The sequence below is a fragment of the Meriones unguiculatus genome, assembly GCF_030254825.1.
Source record: "Meriones unguiculatus strain TT.TT164.6M chromosome Y unlocalized genomic scaffold, Bangor_MerUng_6.1 ChrY_unordered_Scaffold_35, whole genome shotgun sequence".
NCBI lineage: Eukaryota > Metazoa > Chordata > Mammalia > Rodentia > Muridae > Meriones > Meriones unguiculatus.
The window spans coordinates 544,746-565,613 of record NW_026843712.1 but is presented as its reverse complement, the minus strand read 5'-3'; the positions used below and the strand labels follow the sequence as shown (position 1 = coordinate 565,613).

Sequence of the window (20,868 nt, the reverse complement as noted above, 5' to 3'; positions counted from 1 at the left end):
GACTGAAAGATTCTTAGATCATAAAGAACAGAGTTTTACAGAACACTACACTGAATAGCAACTAAATTCTGAAGGGGGTAAACACAAGCTCCAGAAGGTATGGGAGTTTTCAAAATTCAGTCTAAGCTTTATTTGGCAATAACTGAGTTCCTAAATATCTAAATCATTTTAGTGCTGAACTTAAATCTAGCATATTTCAGAGGATGTCAAGCATCAGTTATTCAGAGTTCTAATCCTATAAATATAACTTCTGAATATAACTGTAACGGGCACACACACACAAAACTAAGTAAAACCTGGCACCAGAAGCAGAATGAAGTACCGTAAGAGCCAAAGGTGCTGCTTATCAAGTAGGTAATTTGTTTCCTACAGTGTATCAGATAATCAGATACCAGTAACTTAGTGATGGAACAAAATAAATGTTTTCTTCAAAATTCGTAATAATCAGATCCAATGAGCTGAATTCATTTTACAATATGTCTGGCAAGCATGAATAAATGTTTTAAAATGCTAATTTTCAAACAAAAAGTAAAATAAACAATTTTTATTTTCTAGTGAAAACCAACATATATGCTATCAAATTAAAAACACACTAAGGGAAAACAAAAACAGCTGGTTGAATTTGCCAACTCTATATTCTAACAGGACATAATTAGGTTTGTAAAATGTCATAATGACCTCTGAGTTTTCCTTTTCATTCAAGACAGAATTCACAGAAAAATAAAGAGCTGTGCTTGAGTGTGCTTTCCAGAAAAGTTTTAAGCACAATGTTGAAATTGCATTAAAATATTCTATCTGTAAAAACACAGTAACTTCTGTTTTATAATTATCAAAGGTACAGAGAATAATACCATTACTTTTACTAAAGTTCTGATTTTTCCTCTAATTCTCCACTTGAAATTTACCTTTTCTGAACACCACATGTACAAATCATCCCATATATCGCTGAGTTTTTCAAGTTATTATAAATTAGTAAGTTCATTACAGATTTAATTGTCATTATATGGAAGGGACAGATACACTTAAAATTTAAGCTGCATTTCAATGCCAAAATTACAAAATACTCCACAAGCCACAACTGACTTCTGCAAGCCTGCAAAACTTATCTACTGTAGTTTTTATTTATATAACAAAACTTCAAGACAAACTACAAAACATTAAAAAAGAAGAAAAAGCAAAATTTTTCCTTGATGTTTTAAAAAAATTCTGCTATCTAGAAAAAGTTAAATGAAAATGGCTATTAAACAAAAATGAAAACTAGCCCAAACACAATTAACATCTTAAAATCAAGAGTGCTAGAGACTCAAATAGGAATTGCATTGTCAAAAATGTGAAAACACTAGGATAAAAATTATTTCCGTATTTTGATAATATGATGCTTCAGAAGAGCCTCTCATTTATGTTAGCAGTGCCTCTGATGTGTGTGCTTATTAAAGTTAATTTCAAGTAACTTATACTAATTTTTTTCTTAGAAAAGCCGGTGAGTTAGGTGATAGTATCATAGTAAGGATTCTAAGACTGAAAATTCAGCATAGAATCAGGGATTATGTTGTTAAAGAAAAATTTGTTTCTCTCACTTAGTATATCTGTTTAGGGTATAGAATACCCATGTAATGTCAAGTAGAAGCAATTTCACGTTTGTATTTTCTTGACAAATCCACAATATTGGGTATGAACAAGGATGACTGCTCTTAAAATAAATTTACTGCTTCAAAGTCAACATCTCTATAGGTCAGGATATATACTCTTAGGGCAGATCTACTTCTTTATGATGTCGCAGTATGTGCTGATTCTTTTCCGAGGGTCTCCGGAATCCTTTCCTGCAGTACTCACAGCAGTGAGGATAGTTTTTTGTATGAATGGAGATAACGTGCCGCTTAAAGCCTGAGGCATCTGTAGTGCTATATTCACAGTGCTCACATTGATACACTTTCCTACCACTATGTGTCTTCATATGCTTTTGAAGCTCACATTGTTGTTGAAATCCTTTTTTACATCTGTTACACTTAAATGGAGCAGTCTTTGTGTGAAGTGAGAGAATATGGCGACTTAGCAGAAAAGGATCTGGACTGTTAAAGTCACAATGTCTACACTTGTGCAGGTTTTTACTTTTGTGGGTAGCCACATGCTTCTTGAGTTCTGAAGGCCTATGAAACCCTTTGTTGCACATGTCACACTTATAAGGGTAGTCCTTTGTGTGAACTGAAATTATATGTCTCTTCAAATCACTTGAGTTTGAACTCTTATGGTTACAATGCATACACTGGTGTGTCCTGTTTTCTTGGTGGGTAAGAGCATGCTGCTGGGCCTCTTTGGTGTCTGAGAAAGTCTGGAGACAGATGCCACACTTCAGTGGTATCTCTTTATTATGCTTTGTTCTTATATGTGTTTTCAAGTTAGAAGAGTCTGCAGACTTGTACTCACAATACTGGCATTCATAGGGCTTCTCTCCAGTATGGACGCGTATATGCTTTTTGAGCTCTGATGGATGACGAAAACGTTTACCACATTCTACACAAATGTGAGGAAATTTCTTGCTGTGGACTGCCAATAAGTGGTGATTCAGTAATGTCTGTTCAGTTGTTTCATACTCACAGAACTTACACTTGTATGTTTTGTTAGCTCCTTTTTCTTTACGCATTGTTTTTTGAGTACACAAAGCTCCCGCATGAGAGAAATGCTCCCCACAGTCATCACATTCTGTGGTCTTTTCTGTTTTAATGGTGAGTTTGTGGCTCTCCAGGTGATTGTGTAAACTTATCTTCTTGTTGGTACTGTAATCACAGTAAGTACAGTGGTATTTTTTGTTGGCAAGGTGTTCAGGATGGTTTTTCATGTGTCTTTTCAAAAAACTTTTGGACTTAAATTTCTTTCCACAGTACACGCAAGGATAGACTATAAAGGTTTGTCCATCAGGGCCAACAATTATTCCTAAAAAGGGAAAGTGACAAAGACAAACAATAAAACTACATTACTTTTTGGTTTCTTCATAATTTTAAAGTATATTTTCTGAACTTTATTAGTTTTTAATATTCTTATCATGGCCATACAACATATGTATTACAATATTTTTTAATTTTAATTTTTAATTAGTTTATTCACTTTGTATCCCTGCTGTAACCTCCTTTTCCATCCCCTGCCAATCCCAACCCTTCCTCCTCTTCTCCTACACTCCTCCCCCAGGCCAATGATTTGGGAGTTCCTCCTTCCCTTCCATCTGACCCTCATCTACCAAGTCTCATCAGGACTGGCTTCATTGCCTTCCTCTGTGGACTGGTAAGGCTGCTCCCTGCTCAGATGGAAGTCATCAATGAGCCTGCCCATAAGTTCATATCAGAGACAGTTCCTTTTTCTATTACTTGGGAACCCTCTTGGTCACTTCGCTGCCATAGGCTATATCTGTGCAGGAGTTCTAGGTTATCTCATGAATGGTCCTTGTTTGGAGTATCAGTCTCACAAAAGAGAGCCCTGTACCAAGATTTTTTAGTTCTGTTGCTCTCCTTGTGGAGTACTTGTCCCTGTTCTTTATAACATTCCCTGCATTCAGCCAAGTCTCACCATGTTTTGATCCCTGTTGGATACAGTCTTTCAGAAGAAAGAGCCTCTGTGATAGGCTCCTGTACTGCTGCCTGTTTTCTCCCTCTACCGATGTCCATCCCATTTGCCTTTTAAATGAAGACTGAGCATCTTACCCAGGTCCTCATTCTTGATTAGCTTCCTTAGGTGTACAGATTTTAGTATTGTTTTCCTATATTATATGTCTAATATTCACTTATAAGAGAGTATATACCATGTGTGTCTTTCTGCTTCTGGGATACCTCACTCAGGATAATCTTTTCTATATCTCAACATGTGGCTGAAAATTTCATGACTTCCTTGTTTGTAATTGTTGAGTAGTATTCCATTGTGTAAATGTACCACAATTTCTCTAGCCATTCCTCAGCTGTGGGAATTCTGGGTTGTTTCCAGGTTCTGGCTATTATGAATAGAGCTGCTACAAATATGGTTGAGCAAGTGTCCTTGTTGTTTACTTGAGCATCTTTTGGATATATCCCTAGGAATGGTATAGCTGGATCTTTAGGTAGCACTATTCCTAATTGTCTGAGAAAGCACCTGATTGATTTCCAAAGTGGTTGTGCAAGTTTACATTCACACAAGAAATGGAGGAGGGTTCCTCTTTCTCCACATCCTCTCTAGAATGTGTTGTCTTTTGAGTTTTTGCTCTTAGTTTTTGATCTGATAGGGTGTAAGGTAAAATCTCAAGGTTGTTTTGATTTGCATTTCCCTGATGACTAAGGTTGTTGATCATTTCTTTAAGTGTTTCTCTACCATTTGATGTTCCTCTATTTAGAATTCTCTGTTTGGCTCTGTACCTCATTTTTGAAATTAGATTACCTGATTTGTTATTGTTTAAATTGTTAAGATCTTTATCTATTCTGGATATTAGCCCTCTGTCAGTTATAGGCATGGTGAATGGCCTTTCCCATTCTGCAGGTTGTCATTTTGTTCTTATGACAGTGTCCTTTGCTTTATAGAAGCTTTTCAGGTTCATGAGCTCCCATTATTGACTCTTTATCTTAGAGCCCATGCTGTTGGTATTCTGTTCAGGAAGTTGTCTCCTGTGTCAATGAGTTCAAGGCTCTTCCTACTTTTTCTTCTTACAGGTTTAGTGTGTTTGTTTTTATATTGAGGTCTCTGATCTACTTGCAGGGTGTTATGTATGGATCTATTTGTTCTACATATGGACATCTAGTTAGACCGGATGTCTAGTTCACCATTTGTTGAAGATACTATCTGTTTTCACAGTATCATTTTGGCATCTTTGCAACCTTTTTAAAGATTTATATATTTATTATTTATACAGGTTCTGGGAATTACACTTAGGGCTTTTGGAAGAACAGCCAGTGCTCTTATCCTCTAAGCTGTCTTGCTAGCCCTACATATTGCAATATTAAGAAAAAATGAAAGCTATGTTAAGAGGAAATTTAATAGCACTAAGTGCCTTCAGAAAGAAGTTTGAGACATCTCATACAAGCAACTAAAAGCCCTAGACAAAGAGATGCAGACACACATAAGAGGAATAGATGGCTGGACATAATCAAACTCATGTCTGAAATCAGTAAATTAGAAACAATTAAAACAATTCTAAGAATCAATGAAACCAAAAGCTGGTTCTTTGAGAAAATCAACAAGATAGACAAACCCTTAGCCAAGTGAACTAAAAGGCAGAGAGAAACTATCCACATCAACAAAATCAGAAATGAAAAGGGTGACGTAACAACAGACTCCGAGGAAATCCAAACATCCATTAGGTCTTACATCAAAAGCCAATACACCAAAAAATTCGAAAATCTAAATGAGATTTATAATTTTCTTGATCCATTCCACTTACTAAAGGTGAGTCAAGACTAGGTAAATAAATTAAATAGTCTTATATCCCCTAAGGAAATAGTAGCTGTCATCAAAAGTCTCCCATCCAAAAAATGCCCAGGGCCAGATGGTTTCAGCACAGAATTCTACCAGACATTCAAAGAAGACATAGCACAAATTATCTCCAACTATTCCAAACTCATTCTATGAAAACAGTTACATTGATACCTAAACCTCATAAAGACCTAACAAAGAAAGAGAATTTCAGGCCAATCTCCCTTATGAACATTGATACAAAAATACTCAACAAAATACTTGCAAACTGAATATAAGAACACATCAAAGATATCATCCACTATGACCAAGTAGGCTTCATCCCAGGTATGCAGGGGTGGTTCAATATATGGAAATCCATCAATGTAACTGACCATATAAACAAACTGAAAGAAAAAAAAATCACATGATAATCTCCTTAGATGCTGAAAAAGCATTTGAGAAAATCCAACACCCATTCATGTTTAAAGGTCTTGGAGAGGTCAGGGATACAAGGCACTTAAAGGCACAGCACACTTAAAGGCACAGTAAAGACAATATACAGGAAGCTTATAGCCAACATCAAACTAAATGCAGAGAAACTTAAATCAATCTTACTGAAATCAGGGACAAGGCAAGGATGCCCACTTTCTCTATATCTATTCAACATAGTTCTTGAAATCATTGCTAGAGGAATAAGACAATTAAAGGAGATCAAGGTGATACAAACTGGAAAGGAAGAAGTATTTGCAGATGATATGATAGTATACATGAGTGACCCCAAAAATCATGCCACGGAACTCCTACAGCTGATAAACACCTTCAGCAAAGTGGCTGGATACAAAATTAACTAAAAAAATCAGTAGCCCTCCTGCATACAAAAGACAAAAGGGCCAAGAAAGAAATTAGGGAAGCAACATCCTTCACAATAGCCACAAATGACATAAAGTAGCTTTGTTTGACTCTATCCAAGCAAGTCTAAGACTTATATGCAAAAAACTTCCAGTAGTTGAAGAAAGAAATACAAGAAGATATCAGAAGATGAAAGATCTCCTGTACTCATGGCTTGGCAGGATTAACATAGTAAAATGACCATCTTACCAAAAGCAATCTACAAATTCAATGCAATTCCCATCAAATTACCAACACAATTTTTTACAGACCTTGACAGAAAAATTCTCAACTTCATATGGAATAACAAGAAACCCAGAATTGCTAAAAGAATCCTCTACAATAAAAGATCATCTGGAGGTATCTCCATCCCTGATCTCAAGCTGTAGTATAGAGCAACAGTAATAAAAGCTGCATGGTACTGGCACAGAATCCAGCTTGTGGATCAATAGGATTGAATAGAAGACACAGAAATAAATCCACATGCTTATGGACTGATTTTTGACAAAGATGCCAAAATGATACAATGAAAAAAAAAAAGATAGTATCTTCAACAAATGGTGCTGGTCTAACTGGATATCTATGAAGTAAATGCAAAGAGATTCCCATTGATCACTCTGCACAAAAGTAAAATCCAAGTGGATCAAAGACCTCAATATAAAACCAGACACACTAAACCCGTTAGAATAAAAGGTGGGCAAGACCCTTGAACTCATTGGCACAGAAGACAACTTCCTCAACAAAACACCAACAGCACAGGCTGTAAGAGCAACAAAAAATAAATGGGACCTCATGAAACTGAAAAGCTTCTATAAAGCAAAGGACAGTATCCTCACAACAAAATGACAGCCTACATATTGTGAAAGATTCTTCAACAAACCAATATCTCTAACAGAGGGCTAATAACCAGAATATATAAAGAATTCAAGTAGTTAAACAGCAACAAATCAAGTAATCCAATTAAAAAATGGGATATGGAGCTAAACAGAATTCACAATAGAGGAATATCAAATGGCAGGGAAACACTTAAAGAAATGTTCAACATCTTTAGTCATCAGGGAAATGCAAATCAAAATGACCCTGAGATTTCACCTTACACCCATTAGAATGGCTAAGATAAAAAACAAGTGACAACACATTCTGGAGAGGATGTGGTTAAAGGAGAACCCTCCTCCATTGCTGGTGGTTATATAAACTTGCACAACCACTTTGAAAATTAATCAGGTGCTTTCTCAGACAATTAGGAATAATGCTATCTCAAGATCCAACTATATCACTCCTAGGCATATATCCAAAAGATGCTCAAGTAAACAAGGACATTTGCTCAACCATATTCGTAGCAGCTTTATTCAGGATAACCAGAACCTGGAAACAACCCAGATGTCCATCAATGGAGGAATGGATACAGAAATGATATATACACAATGGAATACTACTCAGCAATTAAAAACAAGGAAATCCTGAAATGGGCAGGCAAATGGTGGGAACTAGATAAGATCATCCTGAGTGAGGTATCCAGAATCAGGATAGACCTCACATACCTCAGGAAGACACACATAGTATATACTTATTTATAAGTGGATATTAGGACAAACATACTAAAATCTGTACACCTAAAGAAGCTAAGTAAGAAGGAGGACCCCTGGATAAGAGGATCAGTCCTCATTCAGAAGGCAAATGGGATGGACATTGGAAGATGGAGAAAACAGGGAACAGGACAGGGGCCTACCATAGAGTGCCTATGAAAGATTCTACCCTCCAGGGTATCAAAGCAGACGCTGAGACTCATAGCTATACTTTGGGCAGAGTGCAGGCAATCTTATGGGGGGGGGGGGGGAATAAGAAAGACCTGGAGAGGACAAGAGCTCCAAAAGGAGAGAAAAAAAATCTAGGCACAGGGGGCTTTTCTGAGTCTGATACTCCAATCAAGGAACATTCATGGAGATAACATTGAACCTCTTCATAGATGTAGCCCATGCAGCTCAGTGTCCAAGTGGGTTTCCTAGTAATGGGAACAGAGACTGTCTCTGACATGAACTCAGTGCCCTACTTTTGATCACCTCCCCCCTAGGGGAGTGCAGCCTTACCAGGCCACTGAGGAAGACACTGCAGGCACTCCTGTTGAGATCTGATAGACTAGGATCATATGGAAGGGGAGGAGGACCTCCCTATCAGTACACTGGGGGAGGGGCATTGGAGAATTAGAGGGAGAGGGGATGGGCTTAGGATGAGATGACGGAGGTGGCTACTATTGCAATATGAAGTAAATAAACTGTAACTAATAAAAAATAAATTTTAAAAAACAATCTATTCCACTATGACTAGATCGATTTCATTTCTTCCACTTAAAGAAAAAAAGAATCAATAAAGCTTTATCAACTTAAGAGAACTGTAGAAAATAATCTGCAAGTAAAGCTAAGTATTTTTCTTCAGTACCTACAAAATTTAGTATACAATGCTGTTTTGTAAACCCTACACACATATTTAAAAATCAATTCAGGAAAAAAATGTATCTTGCTAACAAAGTGCTTTCTTCCTTCTCTAAATTATATCTGTTTAAATGTTCAGGATAATACATTTTATGGGTTTATTTTCTGTTCTAACAAAACAGAGAGCTCATTTTCCATAATGTCTGATCTAAAGCCTGTTTGTATATTTACCTAAGCAAATAATTCATAACTATCAATGAATGGAAACTTGTATTTTCAAATTCATTGCCCAAAAACTTCTTGGGTTTGAGCAGTCAGTATTTTGAAAAGCATTGTACACCATGGAATTCTTTCTTCCTTACCTTTTTGGTACTGTCTGGATTCACTTCTTCTTTTTTTCTTTGGTTGTTGTGTAGGTGGTCTGCCAAGGTCACTATATTCATCTAGGTTCAAGTCAGCACTTGCAGTGACATTCTGGTTTTCAATTTCATCAGAATTATTACCTAAAATTGTACATGAAAAACATGTTATAGTATTACAAGGAATTAGGAATTATTAACTACAACAATAAAAAGACTTGATACTCGGTAATGGCAGAAACGCCTGTTTACGTAATATACTTGAAAATATATTTAGCTGAAAACCACAGGGAAAAATACCTAACAAATAAATCTAGCAGTCTGCCAAAATTGTACAGGCATAAGTCAACACAAAAAAAAAGAAAAAGAAATCAAACTCCAGGTAAACGTTCTGTGTGATTTTAGTTAGGTAAAAAGTAAAAGAAAATTTCAAGTATATACTCTGAATTCTCTGTTTTTTTTAATACACTGATTTTTTTGAAAGCCACATATTTGTGAGATCTTAATACCTCAGAAACCATTTCTAAATAAATAGCTAACAAACTGAAGAGACAGCTTAGCTGATAAAGTGCTTGCAGAAAGATTTGAGTTTGAAACCTACACGCATATTTTTAAAGCTAAATACAGAGGTACATATTTGTAATCCCAGCACTGGGAAAGTAGAGACAGGTAGATTCTTGAAGATGACACTCTGTCTCAAAAAATATGGCAGATTATGTCTCCAGAAAAACAATACAAAAGGTTGTCCTTTGGTCTTCATTGTGAAGCACTTTTTTTTCCCCCTTGGGGAGAAACTTATTAAATCATGGAATGTTTTAAACAGGGGTGAAATCTTCCACACCAAAGGGAAGCTCCTTAATCTCAGGAAGTATACAAATCAAAGCCTCATGAGGACCCTGAAACTGATTCCTCACACTGTTTCCCTTTCTGTTAAAACATACTAAAGTGCTAAGAAAGACAAAAAGAACTCATCAGACAATCGAAGCAGTCTTGGAGAAGCTTAGATCAGGCATGCTACCTGGAATAAAGAAATAACACCTAAATTGTCTAAATGAGACAGTCTTTAATTTGTCTAAATGCCTGAAGATTACAAAGTAAGATCCAGGTTTCAGGTTTCATTTGCCATGCTGGAATGGGTTTTGGCAATGCAGCTGTCTGTCTTTAAGTCATTTCTGTTTCTGTAAGTAACCCTAGGTTCCTAAAAATAATTTCAATAAACTCAGTATCTCACCAAACTGTATTTTGGGGGTATTCATACTTTAGTCTCTGTCATTGTTTCCCTATATGAAATTAAGACATTGTTTTAACAACTCCCCGGGACTAACGCCATACTACTGTCTCCTCATACCTGAGCACATAGCTGCATGCACATTCATACACATCCTTACTTACCTATAACCCATACCTCAAACAAGTATAAGTAAGCATTAAATCGTAGAGCTATTGCTTACCATAAGCTGATGCCCATGCAATAGGCATAAAAGCTGCTTTTATTTCACTCTCATCCATCTGTTGTTCATGCTCAGTTGCAGCTGCAGCTGTGCCATCAGCATCTTCATCTCCTACAATTACTTCCATAGAAACCTCATTGGTTATTTCAGCCACATCTAAGTAAAAATTAATAAATTCTGTGTGACTGCATTTAGTACAATATCAGCAAAAATAAATTTACTACTGTAAAACATCACAGTATATATTCAATGAAGATTGAATATATTTTATTTTTTATTTCAATAATTTATTTGATTTTTTGTGGGTTTTTGTTTGTTTGTTTTGTTTTTTTATGGGGGAAGGAAAGGGTTTATTTGGCTGACTCTTCCAAATCCAGGACTCTATCACGTAAGGAAATCAGAACAGGAACTCAAATAGGAAAAAACCTGCAGGCAGGAGGTGATTCAGAGGCCATGGAGGTGTGTTGCTCTCTGTCGTGCTCCCCATGCCTTGCTCAGTCTGCTTTCTTATAGAACTCAGGACCACCAGCTCAGGATGGCACCACCCATAATGGGCTGGGCTCTCCCCCTCCTCAATCACTAATTGAGAAAATACTTTACAGGCTTGCCTACAGCCTTACCTTATTGAAACATTTTCATAATCACAGGTGACTGTAGTTTATGTCAATTTGACAGCACACTTATCTGTTGTTTGTTTGTTTATTGAGACAAGGTTTCTCTTTGTAGCCCTGACTATCTTGCCTTTTTTTTTTAATCTCAAAGAAAATCTGTAATTCCTTCACACAAACACACACATCTCTTAATGGCAAAAATAAAACAGCAAAGTGTGTGACAGAGAGGCTGTCGCAGAAAATGATGAGTATTTGTATAAATTCAAATAACTTCCATTTCAGAGACAGGATGATATCTTACATAACTTTTGCTGTATATATTGTACATTATTTTTTGTTTAATATATTTTGTATAATTTTTGCTCAACAATTGAATTTTAAAATTTTAAAATATTTATCTCATAGGTTTTTATCTATTGAGTTTAATTATTAACCTATACTCTATGTGCAACTTAGTTTAATTTTTGAGTATATATATTTAAATTTATTATTATTTATTACAATTTATTCACTTTGTATCCCAGCTATAGCCCCCTCCCTTGTCTTCTCCCAGTCCCACCCTCCCTCCCTCTTCTTCCCCTGTGGCTCTCCCCTAGTTCACTGATAGGGGAGGATCTCCTCCACTTCTATTCTGACTCTAGCCTATCAGGTCTCATCAGGACTAAATCTATACTCCTAAAGAAGCTAAACAACAAGAAATACCCTAGGGAAGATGCTCAATCCTCATTCAGAAGGGCAAATATGAGAGGCATCGGAAGCAAAAGATAGGGAACAGGACAGGAGCCTACCATAGATGGCCTCTGAAAGACTCTACTAATCGAGGTATTGAAGCAGAGGCTGAGATTCTTAGCCAAACTTTGGGCAGATGATACGGAATTTTATGAAAGAAGGGGAGATAGAAAGACCTGGAGGGGACAGAAGCTCCTAAAGGAGACTAATGGAACCAAAAATGCTGGGCTTTGGGCCCCCTGCAAAGACTGATACCCAACCAAGGACCGTGCATGGAGAGAACCTAAAACCCCTGCTCAGATGTAGCCCATAGACTCAGTCTCCAAGTGTGTTCCCTAGTAAGTGGAGCAGGGACATGAACTCGGTGGCAAGCTCTCTGATCACCTCCCCATTTGGGGGTGCAGACCTGCTGGACCACAGTGGATTTGCTTTCTAAACTGGGCTGGCATTCAACTCAAGAGATAACTGCCTACCTCTGCCTCCCTGAGTGCTGGGACCACAGGCATGAAACCATTGAGACCAGTTGTTTGAGTATTATGCATGGTTATACATAACAATCCCAGGCTATTCTGAAATTCAACTTACCACTCAAAATTCCCCTATTTCAGCCTTGTAAGTTCTAGGATTACAAATACATGCCTTCATATCTTGCTCTCCTTTTTTATTTTTAAAGCAACAATTTAAACATATATTAAAAAATACTGGTAAAAAATACTGTAATCTCTATACAGGGCTGCTATTACACTGCTTGCTTTAAAAAGAATCAGAGCTTACAGAAACAAAATGATTTTCATTCAAAGTAAGCATCTACTTACTATAATCTTCATGTTCCTGCTGCGAGTCACTGACAGTCATATAAACAATTTTGTCTCTGGGAACATGATTATTACTGTTCTGACCAAAGAGCTCAGTTTCATCATCATTGTCAGTTTCATTCTCTACACCATCTATAGCTCCTCCTATTAAAAAAAAAGCTGTAGAATTAATTTGGAACTTTATTTGATTTAGTAGGCTTATCTTTTATAGCATTTGCGTATTATATTAAGAAATGTTTTAAAGTTATCTTTTTAAATTTCTTTTATTTTTCATTACACTTTATTTACTTTGTATCCCCTTTCAAGTTCCCTCGCTCCTCCCCTCCCAATTCTTCCTTACTCTCCCTTCTCCACACATGCCCCTTCCCAAGTCCACTGGTAGGGGAGGGTTTCTTTTCCTTCCTTTTAATTCCAATATTCAAGAGGTTGAGACAAGCATATTGCTATGAGTTTGAAGCCAAGCTGATTTACAAGGTGAGTTCCAGGTCAGCCAGTGCTACATGTGAGACCATGCCTCAAATATACACACATAAATAAATAAATAAATAAATAAATAAATAAAACAAGCATATTGAATAATGTAGAATAGTATTTAAATTATACATATATATATGTGTGTGTATATATATATTTATAAATTAAAAGGTTTTCTCCTTACCTACATCATCCTCTCCAGGGTCAGCTTTAAAAATGTACACCTTGATAACTTCAGGAGATGTGCCCTCAGATCTATAAGGATCAATTTCTGACTCAGCATGCATGGTAACTTCAGTGGAACCTTCATGATCTGTTTTGCCAGCATCATCCACTAAATAGGAAATGCATTATAAACTTTCACACAGATATAAAAACAAATGTAGTTGTTTTCTTTTTTCTTTTTTTAAAGAGATGTTGGGGCTGGGTAGATTGCTCAGTATTTGATAAAAGTATTTGTTTTATGAGTCTGATTTTGATTTTTAAAACTCTAACAAGGACTTCTAAAAGTTGATTTCTAATCTCCATCTCTGTAACAGTACACGCATCCTTTCTTTCCCTCTCTCACGTACACACTATACACACGCTATTTACAAAGAAAATCCTTTTTATCTGAGGCTAGAGATATGGTTAACAGCACTTTCCTGTTATTGAAGAAGACCAAGGTCTGGTTCTCAGTACCCACATAAAGCAACTGAAAACCACGAGTATCTTCAGTTTTAGGAAATGCCTTAATATGTCTCATGAGCATGTGTGCATGTTTGTGTACACATGCACACACGCACACACACACAAACTGTGAAACAAAATAGGAGGCAACTACTTAAATATATAAAAGGAAATAAATTTTAAAAAGGAAGTTTCTTCTTATAAATTTAGTCTCTAACCTGACACATAAAATTGGATGTTTTTCTGGCAAATATTAGATACAATACACCCCATTTCCTTTTTTAAGGAGATTTAACTCAAAACAAAACTGAAAAACATTGCCTTGACAATTCAGGCATTGTGGCACACACTGAAAACCCTAAGACTTCTTAGTGTCTTATAAGATAATTACAAGTTCAAGTTCATTGTAGGGTATATTGAGACCCTGAAACAAAACAAGCAAAACCAAAAATATACTTTTGATAATCACGTGGCTCAAAACTTACAAGAAACTGTAAGAAAGTCCTCAGAGTTGTTTTTGCCATCATCTTGCTGCTCCAGAAGTATCCCACTGGAATCTAAAACTGCTTCAGAAGCACAATCTGGTACCAGAATTTCTGAAATGTCAGCTGTCAGAGGATCAGTGATGACTTCTGCTTCTACTATGCTGTCATCAATCACATGCTCAATGTCTTCCACATCAGACACATGAATAGCTTCACTCATCAATACATGGTCAGGCATATTCAATGAGGTTGATGTAAAACTTGAAGTTAAAATGTCTGGAATTGGGAACTGTGCCAAAGACACTTCTTCAGCTATATCTAAATCTAGCAGCTGCTCAGGAATGATGACATCGTCTGATACATCTGTTTCCTCTAATATTTGTGGGCAGTTAACATCTTCAATAACATCTTGAATTATAATTGAGTCTGGATCATCAGGACCAAAATTATGCACAGTAACATCTGAATTAGATAAAAAAACAGTTTCTTGTACTTCCACAATAATCTGATCACTATCCATGTGTACTGCATCAGCTCCTTAAAAATTAAAATTAAAAAAGAAAATTTTCAGGTAAATACACATATCTCAAATAAAGTAAATGTTTTTAAACTTCTATGAGAAAAGCAGGTTATTTGTCACCTAGATATATGTAAAGAATCTACTTTCAGGTTATATAACAAAAAGTAATTAGCAAAACAAAACCAAAAACTCTTAGCTTTCATCAACAAAAAAAGCAAGAAAGCTAGAAAAACAAGTTTTCAGATAGAGAAGAAAAATATTTAGGAAAAAATTTAATGTTTCAATATATTTCTTGTTTTGTTAAAATCTTAAATATTATGACTAAATAAAACAAACATGTAATACAATTTAGAAAGCAAAACATTTCCCATGTTTCATTTTCCTTTATCATATTTTATCACTTTAAACATATTTATTGTTTACTTTTGACTCTTTCCTTAAATTTTCTATTTCTTTTACTGTTCTTGTTCAGCAACTTGTTTAAATCCTAGCCTGTGATAACTGGAAATCAGTCATCCTTATTGCAACTAATATGAAACACTAAAGGTAAAAAATGAAAACTGAGGCCACAGTAGAGACAAAAGACAATTAACTGAAAAACATTTTGGATAACAGTGAAAAACATATTGGATTGGATTGTTAAATGGATGAAAGCTCAGCTGTCTTTCAGGAATTATTTGTTAAGGGCAGCAGAAGCAAGACCTAAATTGGTAATAGCAGTATGCAGCTCCCCTTAGCTCTGCCAGGACCCAATTTCCCAAATTCCACAGAAATTCCTCAGACTATTAAACATCTGATCCAATTTCAGTCTGGAGTTAAGAAGTAAGAGTAGAATGGGTTGAATCATTGAAAACCCATTGAGGTAAAATGACTTGACCAGTATCACAAAATTGGCACATCAGCAAATTTCAATCAGATTTAAAGTCACAAATGGGAGCAGAATTCATATTTATGGGGGAAAAGAAATGTATAAAACAAAAAAATGTATAAAAAATAGGTATTGTGACAAAATTCTAATATACAGAAAACCAAATGTGTGTGGGGGGGATACTTTAAGTATCATTCAAATGATAGATAAAATTTACGATCAAAAGAACTAGATAAAATAGCCCACATTTAAGGATTCAGTTGTACAATTAAGTTTGTGACCTTGAGCAATCCATTTAACCTCTGAATTAGTCTCCTTTTTCAATGAGTATAGTAGTACCTGCCATGCACGTCAGAGGAGTATGATGATGTTCAAGTGGGAATGTATGAAAAGCATCCTGAAAAACTGTAAAGAGACTTTTTATTAAAATAATGATGGTAAAAAAGCAAGACTATTATAGATAAGTAACATTAAGTATTAGCCATCTAGGCTAAAATGTACTTCAATCTGCCACTTAGCCCAAGTTCCAAGTTATTTAAGATAAAATAAAGCAAGCTAGTGGTTCTCAGTTTTTCTTCAAAGAATTTTACTTCACTTTTGTAATATTAATTATGTTTCAATGTTTTAAAGAATTAATAATAACTTTGCATTAGCTATCACAAACTAAAATCGCTAAAGTGTGAATTTTACAACAAATTAAGAAACACGTATAGAAAACAGAAAGATTAATAAAATTAGAAGGAAGGAGAGGAGGACCTCCCCTATCAGTGGACTTGGGGAGGGGCATGCATGCAGAAAGAGGGGGGAGGGTGGAACTGGGAGGGGAAGAGGGAGGGGCTTATGGGGGAATACAAAATAAATAAAGTGTAATTAATAAAAATAAAAATAAAAGAGAAAAAAATAATAATGAAAAAAATTAAATTCATAAAATCATTACAAATTTACCTTATCTACAAGAACAATTATTTTTTTTAATTTCCACTAAAAATTTTAGAAAAATATTGCAGTTCCAGTATACATACATCACTGTAAGACAGACACTACATTAACATGAAAAGATAGATGAAAGTATTACAAGGAAACTTAGCTAGGAAAAGACAGGTATTGCTGTACTAGTATTTTTCAAAATGGTCTTCTAACCAAAAGTAGTGAGAAATGTAAATAAGTTTTCTTCACACTAATTAAGGGAACAATCCATCCAGAGGACATTGATTTTAAACATATTTTCTCCAAACACAGCTACAGCTGAAGTTCATAAATAAATTCCAATTCATGTAAAATTCACACATTACAATAGTAGTGGATGACTTCAATATCCAATTCTAACCAATAAACAGGTCCTTCTAACAAAAAATAAATAAAGGCTGCATTTGCTAAAAAATCATAAAGTAAATGGAGTTTTAAAATTTATAAAATACTCTGTTCTAAAACTGCAGAATAAACATTTTTGTCTGTAGCCCCTAAAAATTACTTTAAGCCAAGTCTCAACATATATAGGGAAACTGAAAAAATTTTGTGTATTCTATCTGATCACAATGGAAGATGGCCTTAAACTCAAGGAGATTAAACAATACAGAACTGAAAGATTAAAGGACAACAAAAATAACCAAAGAGAAATATAAAAATTATTGGGTTCAAAGAAAAATGGAAACTATCAAACTAAACCAATGGGAGGCAAACAATGAAGATAGTCTAAACTTCCTAAAAGGGAAGTTTATAGCTCTATGTGCCTATATTAAGAAATCAGAATTTATTAATAACCTAATTGTATACCTAATGTCTTTGAAAAGACAAGAACAAGACAAATCACTTATTAATAAAAGAAAAACATTAAAATCAGTGTAAAAATTAAGAGTTGAATAAATGAAACAAAAAATTGTAAGAATCAATAAAGAGTTTGGTTATTTTGAATTATAAAAATGTTTGACAAACAGATAAATTAGCTAAAAGAGAACTTCAGAAGCTATGTGTAATTGATAGCAGCTGCAGGAGTAGAAGTCATTTTTATGTTTTCTTCTTATGTTTTGCAGCTGGTAGCTAGTTCTAATTTGGCATTATGTTCCTGTTACCCATCCCATATGTGCAACATTATGTAAATTTGGTAAAAAGTGGGGTGGATGTGTTTGTGTGTATAAATGAGGATGCTATGAAGGTGTTGAGGTATATCAGTGGAGTTGAAGGAGAAGGTGGAGGAACCGATGACAGATAGAATGTTCTTTTTCAAAATGTTCTAGTAACACTATATATGAATTACATTATATATGTCTAAACTACAGACTGAAAATGAGCATAATTTGTACAGACTTATAGAAAGTACAGACCTAAAATTAGAAGATAATTTAAAATTACCCATTTGATCAAATCTAATCAGATCAGTTCTTAGAACAGTATTCTGTCAAGATACTGATGGTAGGATAGAGATTAAGAAGCATGAGACAAGCTCTACTTTCTTCTGCAAAGTAAGTGAGCAAATGGTGGCTTCTACTAAGAAACAAAAATAACCAACTCTGAATGTCAAATTTGAAGGAAATAGGACCTGTTTCATCATAAAAAAATTAAATGACCAATGTCTATTTTTCTAAGTACTTTCTCTTTAAAGTTTCTCCAGGAATAATGTAGATATACTGCTTTGAACTTGTTAAACTAAAATTAAATTATTGTCAACTATAATTGAACAATAGATTCTATTTTTGGCTCATTCTATTGTAAATTTCTTCCATTCAGTAGTAAATTGCAGAAATACACCACTACAACAAAATAAAACACCCTAAATCAGAATAGGATTTAGTTGTGTAACTTGGAAATATTAGAGTAAGTGAACCTGGGTTAGATGGTTTAGCAGGAAAAAGCATCTGTGAACAAGCCTGATTATCTGAGACTTCTCAGACCTATCTGGTAAAAGGAGATAACCAAATCTGGCAAATTGTCCCCTGACCAAACATGCCATGACACACCCATGCATTTGGAGCTGGTAGGTAAAAAACAGCTGTTAATTAAAAAAACAGAATAACAGAAATTACCTGTAAGACTTAGATACTAAGAATACAACTGATAGAGTTAACAAGATTTGGACCATAATAAGGCAATTAAGTATGAAATATATCATAAAATATAAAATAAAAAATAAGTATGAAATTATATCAAATCTGATAACATATTTTGTTGAAAACAACACTAAATATGGTAGGTAAGAACCAGAATAACCAATAAATATTATACCTATTCCATCAAACAATGAGTTTTCTTCTTGTGGGGTCAATTCAAATTCATCTTCATCCATGGCCTTAAGTTCTTAGTAAATCAGCTCCTAAATCAGAAAATAAGGCATACCAAACACGATTTATTTTATTACTATTTATTTATTTTTGTTTTGATTTTGAGGGTTTCTCTGTGCAGCCATGACTGTCCTAGAACTTGCTCTGTAGACCAAGCTAGCCTCAAATTTACAGAGATCTAACTTCTTTTGCCTCCCAAGTGCTGGGAGTTGGCACTGATTTCTTTTATATCACATTTTAAAATGTCATCATATCTGCATTTCTGAAGTGTTCATTACCAATAACCTGTCCACTTCAATAAAAAGAAATACGTAGGCAACTACTGGATTTAAAAGTGAACCAAAGTGCTATTTTTAGTTGATGCTGTTTCAACATTCCAGCAAGTAATTTCTAATGTTTTTTAAAATATTTTAATATTAAGTAACCTTTGAATTTTACATAATTTACATTTTCAGAAAAAGTATCTTTCTGATATAGGCAAGCTCCTCTTGTCTTCCAATGCCAACTCAGTGCTTTATTAGGGCTCAACCTGAAACCATTTTGTAGGCTTCCAGAAAATTTCTGCAAGATTTCATTATAATTATAACTTTGACATACTCTACAATCTTGCTAAATTATAAATTATAAATTTCATATTACAAAATGTTAATAATTCAAAATCCCTAACTCATTAAGGTATCTGTATACAAGTGACCTGTATACAGATTACAGAAAAAGTATTTTGTAACAATCTGTATTTTTAAATTAATTATTTGGGCCATAAATGAGCTGGTACCAGTTATTAAAATATATAAATTCATGTTTGAAACAAGAAAGATAATAAAGTACTACCTATCCCTATTTATATAAGAGTCTCTTTATGGTTGAAACTTTAATGAACAAACAGAACTCAAAGTCAATTTTAAAATCTGGTTTGACACTCCTAGACATATATCTAAAAGATGCTTAAGTGTACGAAAGGACATTTGCTCAACCATGTTTGTAGCACCTTTATTTGTAATAGCCAGAAGTTGGAAACAGCTCAAATGCCCCTCAGTTGAGGAATGGATGTAGAAATTGTGGTATATCTACACAATGGAATATTACTCAGCAATGAAAAACAAGGAAATCATGAAATTTGCTGGCAAATGGTGTGAACTGGAAAAGATCATCCTGAGTGAGTATCTTAGAAGCAGAAAGACACACATGGTATATACTCACTCATAAGTAGATATTAGATATATAACATAAGATAAACCTGATAAATCTGTACTCCTAAAGAAATGAACTAAGAAGGAGGACTCTGGCTAAGACACTCAGTCCCCGTTCAGAAAGGCACAGAGGATGGACATTAGAGGAGGGAGAAAACAGGAAGCAGGACAGAAGCCTATCAGAGGGACTCTGAAAGACTACCTTGAAATGTAGCAAAGCAGATATTGAGACTTATAGCCAAACTCTGGGCAGAGCGCAGGGAATTTTATGAAAGAAGTGGAAAATATTAAGTCCTAGAGAGAAAAGGAGCTCCACAAGGAGAGCAACAGAACCAAAAAGTTTGGGCACAGGGTTCTTTTCTGAGACTGATACTCCAACCAAGGACCATCCATGGAGATAACCTAGAAACCCTGCACAGATGTAGCCCACAGCAGTTCAGTGTCCAAGGAGCTTCCATAGTAATGGGAACAGGGATTGTCTCTAACATGAACTGATTGGTCTGCTCTTCCATCACCTCCCCCTGAGGGGGGAGCAGCCTTACCAGCACACAGAGGAAGATAATGCAGCCACTCCTGATGACACCTGATAGACTGGATCAGAAGGAAGGAGAGGAGGACTTCCCCTATCAGTGGAATTGGGGAGGGGCATGAATGGAGAAAGGGTAGGGAGGGTGGGTTTAGGAGGGGAGAAGGGAAAGA

General features: G+C 35.2%; 1 protein-coding gene across 5 annotated transcripts; it reads right to left on the bottom strand.

Moving 5' to 3' along the window:
- Positions 1–1,747: 1,747 nt before the first annotated feature.
- On the bottom strand, positions 1,748–18,984 carry LOC110543571 (zinc finger Y-chromosomal protein 2-like). 5 transcript variants are annotated; one of them, XM_060376861.1, is made up of 7 exons: positions 18,924–18,984; positions 14,317–14,853; positions 13,347–13,496; positions 12,689–12,832; positions 10,534–10,689; positions 9,086–9,226; positions 1,748–2,931 (listed from the first exon to the last, which is right to left on the bottom strand). In XM_060376861.1, the coding sequence occupies exons 1-7, from the start codon at positions 18,982–18,984 to the stop codon at positions 1,748–1,750; spliced, it is 2,373 nt and encodes a 790-aa protein (XP_060232844.1). The 5 variants fall into 5 exon arrangements, with proteins under 5 accessions (XP_060232844.1, XP_060232845.1, XP_060232846.1 ...); XM_060376862.1 differs by having other exon boundaries at positions 10,534–10,653; XM_060376863.1 differs by lacking the exon at positions 10,534–10,689.
- Between the last annotated feature and the right edge of the window lie 1,884 nt (positions 18,985–20,868).

What these genes read in the sequence shown, in the direction of transcription:
- LOC110543571 (XM_060376861.1), bottom strand. Translation starts at nt 18,984, where the DNA reads ATGGATGAAGATGAATTTGAATTGACCCCACAAGAAGAAAACTCATTG. An exon ending in CTCATTGTTTGATGGAATAG is followed by an intron (nt 14,854 to 18,923) that starts GTATAATATTTA and finishes TTAATTTTTAAG; the next exon opens with GAGCTGATGCAGTACACATG. An exon ending in TGCATGGGCATCAGCTTATG is followed by an intron (nt 9,227 to 10,533) that starts GTAAGCAATAGC and finishes GTACAATTTTAG; the next exon opens with GTAATAATTCTGATGAAATT.